This window comes from Saccostrea echinata, unplaced genomic scaffold, assembly GCF_033153115.1.
Source record: "Saccostrea echinata isolate AGI-Se365-2 ecotype Australia unplaced genomic scaffold, CSIRO_AGI_Sech_v1 ptg000027l, whole genome shotgun sequence".
NCBI classification, from domain to species: Eukaryota; Metazoa; Mollusca; class Bivalvia; order Ostreida; family Ostreidae; genus Saccostrea; species Saccostrea echinata.
In genome coordinates this window covers 14,484,497-14,489,010 of record NW_026889776.1, presented here as the reverse complement: position 1 = coordinate 14,489,010, position 4,514 = coordinate 14,484,497, and the positions used below count along the sequence as shown (strand labels likewise).

Here is a 4,514-nt window from a genome sequence, read left to right as displayed (position 1 = left end):
GGGAATGGAGAATGTTATTCAGAATATGTATATAAACAGCTGTAGTAATATGTAATAACATACAGCACATTAAAAAATGGACGATTTTCTAATAGTGTCATCAAAGAGACCTCATGAAGAGGACGAAGAGGAAAAAGATATTAAGCGAGTTAAACCATACAGCAAGAATACGACTGAAGAATATGACATAGGAAATGATTGTCACGTTTCCGCACAGACACATGACGGCAACCTGTACATACACATACGATATTTTGAGACCAGTCCTACTGGGAGAAAGTATCCTTCAAAGAGAGGTATAGTTCTACATTTAGAAAAATGGAAGAAATTGACGGAGGATTGTATCGATGAAATTGACAAAGCCTTACAAGATGCACAAAAAGAAGATGGCAATGTCTCTTACAAAGAACATCTCGGCCATAACGTACATGTTACAGTGGAGCAGGAGTACAAATTGGTAGATATAAGAAAATGGTGGAAACCAGAAGACTCAGAAAATATCGTGGCAACCAGAAAGGGTATTTCTCTGCCTGTGGCAATGTGGAAAGAACTTAAAAAGACTATCCCAATTCTCAGAGAGAGGTTTCAAAAAGAGTTAGACGATATTAGATATTGTCATCTTGATCATAACAACCAAATGTCAATGTTAAAATGTCCTAGCTGTAATCCAAACGAATACATGAAATATTAAATGATGATCTAAAATATGTTGTTATGTATGCAGAATAAAAAAGTAAAAAAAGAAAGATTTAATTATGTGGTATCAAAAAAGGTATGCAGTTAGTTATATGAAAAGAGTTAAAATATTTAAGTATTGATTAGTAATAAAAATGTTGTCCAAGGAGGAGGAACGTTATTTAAATAAAATATGGACAGATACAAAACACCCTGCCGCATTTAGTGGTCCATACAAATTATATCAAGTTGTAAAACGTGAAGGAAAATACAAAATTGGCTTGCACAGAATCAGACAATATTTGTCCGATACGGATGCATACTCACTACAGAAAAGAGTGCAACGGAAATTTAAACGACGTCATATCATAACCGATTCAATTGACTCTATCTGGGATGGAGATTTACAAGACGTAAGAAATATTTCAAAGTACAACGACGGAATTCAGTATATTTTGGTACTACAAGACATTTTTTCCAGATTTCTTTTTACAGCCCCACTAAAACAAAAGACAGCAAATGAAGTGATTAAAGGTCTACGATCAATATTTGCAAAAGGGCGTAAACCTAAAATACTCCGAACGGACAAAGGAAGCGAATTTAAAAACAGATGGGTGATATCGTTTTTAAAGAAAGAAGGAATTCATACAATTTACACAGAAAACGAGACAAAAAGTAATTTTGCAGAGCGTAGCATTCAGAAATTGGAGAACATATTACATCGAATGTTTGTACAGAGAGATTCATACAAATTTGTAGATGAATTAGCAAACATTACTCAAAGCATTAACGCAACACCGACTAGATCACTAGGAAACATGGCTCCAGTAAACGTAACAAAAGACACACAGGAAGAGGCTAGATTTAATGCATTTTTAGAAAGAACAAAAAGAGATAAACATGTAAACGGAAAAAAGAAGATTTCCATAAAAGGGAAGACAAAACGAAAGCAATACAAATTCAAAGTAAATGATCGAGTTCGAATTTCTCATTTAAAACACACCTTTCAACGCGAATACGATCAGAAATGGACGGGAGAAATATTCATAATAACCCATAGATATCGTCACGAAGGTATTGACGTATACCGTCTGAAAGACTATGCAGATGAACCAATTTCCGGTACATTTTATGCACAGGAACTACAGAAAGTCAATAAAAAGGAAGACACTGTATGGAAAGTGGATAAAATTTTAAAAGAGCGGACAAGAAAGGGTGAAAAAGAAGTATTGGTATCTTGGTACCAGTGGCCTTCAAAGTACAATTCCTGGATAAAAAAATCAGAATTGATTAACCTGTAAATTTACATAAAATGGATATCCGGATGGTTTTGAAATGTACAGATAGCCTTGATCTGTACAGGGACAATAAGCCTTATGATTTTTATGTTCATCTGCCAAGACCATTAACGTTAATGGGGCAGTGGTCAGTAGCATTACTAGAGACTTGTTTACCTTCAACTAAAGGAAAAACGGATGTTTATATTTACACAAATCTATGTGAGGATACGATCGTCGGGGACAAAGAACTTCCATTATTAAGGCGTGTAAGTTTAAAAAAATCCGCACCGAATGAAATATTTACATATCCTTATGAAGTGTCCACGAGACTAGGTCAAGTTCACGACGTACACATATATATAAAGGATGCAGCTGGACAGGACGCCTTATTTTTAAAAGAGGAAACATCTGTGACATTGTTATTGAAGTTGAAAAGTTTATAAAGAAGAAGAATGAGTGGACCAACATACGTATCTGATCCTAGAATATGGAAAACATTTTACAAAAACATGTTAGACGGCAAATTTAATCCACGAAATTATAAAGGGAGGCAGTCCGGCAGCGGCATTGCAGGAATGTATTCTAAGAAACCTTACATGATACCAGTTAATCCACATATTACTGTCGAAGAACCGAAGGAAATAGTAGGCAAACAGGTGACTCCAATTGCAGCAGCAGAAGAACGAGCCAAAGGAGAATTAAAAGAGGAAATGCGTGAAAATATTCCACACGTTCCGGTAGGCAGTATAAAAGTGGAGAACAATCCGAAATCCCCCATTTCAATCAAGAGGAGGAAGAAGAAGTCAGGGGAAAGAGCATCAGACAGTACTTTAAAAAAAAAAAACTCAAAATAGAGGATACAAACTTGGCATCCAATATATTTTCATCCGAAAAGAGCAAGAGAAGAAATGGCTTTTCTTAGTGACAAAATTACTGAAATTGGTCTACCTGCTGAATTGTCTTTATTTACCGTACCACCTAATCAAGTTGCAGTAGAAAAAATATATTATGCGGAATACCGACCAGTGTCAGCATATAACACGGAAGATGCCCCGATAGAAATCTCCATACCTGGTCAAGGAAACGAATATATTGATTTACGACGAAGCCGTTTATATGTAAAATGTAAAATAGTCAAAGCAGATGGAACAGCTTTAGCAGCCCAAGAAAAAACTGGCATTATAAACCTCCCTCTACAGTCACTGTGGTCCCAGATAGACACTTATATGAACGGAAAGTTAGTGTCTCTGAACACTAGTTATTACCCATGGAAAGCCTATTTAAAAATCATCTTGTCCAGTGGCAATGATGCTTCAGACTCGCAATTACAATCTCAACTATTTTTCTTAGACGATGCAACAATGGACGATGGAAATGCATACGGTGGAACAAACGGCGGTTTGGCAAAAAGGTATACATTTACAAAGGAGAGCAAAGTTTTTGATTTGGAAGGACCGTTATACGAGGACATTTTCCGTTTGGATAAATACATATTGAATGGTGTCGACGTAAATCTAAAGTTATTCCGAAGCAGAGCACCCCTACTGGTAATGAGTGCAGAATCAACTCCTGCGTACAAAGTACAACTGTTGGACGTATCCTTTAAAGCCTGCATGATTAAAGTGGACAGTGGTGTTTTGATTAATCATGCCGAAATATTGAAAGAAACTACAGCCAAATACCCATTGATACGAACAGAAGTAAAGATGAACACTTGCTCTAAGGGATCTGGAAGTTTTATATGGCAAAACGTTTGGTCTAACAATCTCCCAACAAAGGCATATTTTGCATTCATCTCCCAGACTGCAGTAAATGGTAGTTACACCAAAAACATATTTAATTTTCAAAATTTGGCAGACGAAATTGCACTGTACGTGAATGGCGAAAGCATGCCAGCAAGACCCATGAAAATTGACGTAGGAGCGAACGGGAACCACGTCACAGCATTCGTGAATCTATTTGAAGTGGCTGAGAAATGGAACAAAGACTCCGGACTAAGCATAACGCGCTCCATGTTCAGCGAGGGATTTGCAGTTTACGCATTTAGTCTCGCTCCCAGCGATCTAGGAGAAGATTATATAAATTTGGTTCGCCAGGGAAGCGTCAGATTAGAAGTGAAATTTGCAGTGAATACAACAGAAACATTAAATTGTTTGGCTTATGCAGAATTTCCCGCTTTACTCGAAATTGATCAATCAAGAGACATTAAGTACACCCGAGTGTGAATGCCCGTGAGTTATTAACGCGAACAAAAAATAACAGGCATACCGCCGATGTAATAAGAGGTGTCTTTTCTTCAAACAATCTGCCACAAACAGTACCCAAATACCCATCTGCATACATTTGCAACACCGATCCTTCATATTTGCCAGGAAGTCACTGGGTAGTGTTCTGGATGCACAGCCCGAAGCATGCCGAATTTTACGACAGTTTAGGGAATGCCCCGGGATATTACAACGCTGCATTTGATGTGTTTTTACAAAATAACTGTGAAAATTGTTTGTACAATAATGTTCAGATCCAAAACAAGGAGAGTATTTCATGTGGATATCATGTTTT

At 36.9% G+C, this 4,514-nt stretch overlaps 1 protein-coding gene across 1 annotated transcript; it reads left to right on the top strand.

Moving 5' to 3' along the window:
- Positions 1-2,863: 2,863 nt before the first annotated feature.
- LOC133193279 (uncharacterized protein F54H12.2-like) lies at positions 2,864-4,180 on the top strand. The gene has a single exon (XM_061329236.1). It carries the CDS (start codon positions 2,864-2,866, stop codon positions 4,178-4,180), a length of 1,317 nt encoding a protein of 438 aa, XP_061185220.1.
- The last annotated feature ends 334 nt before the right edge of the window (positions 4,181-4,514 follow it).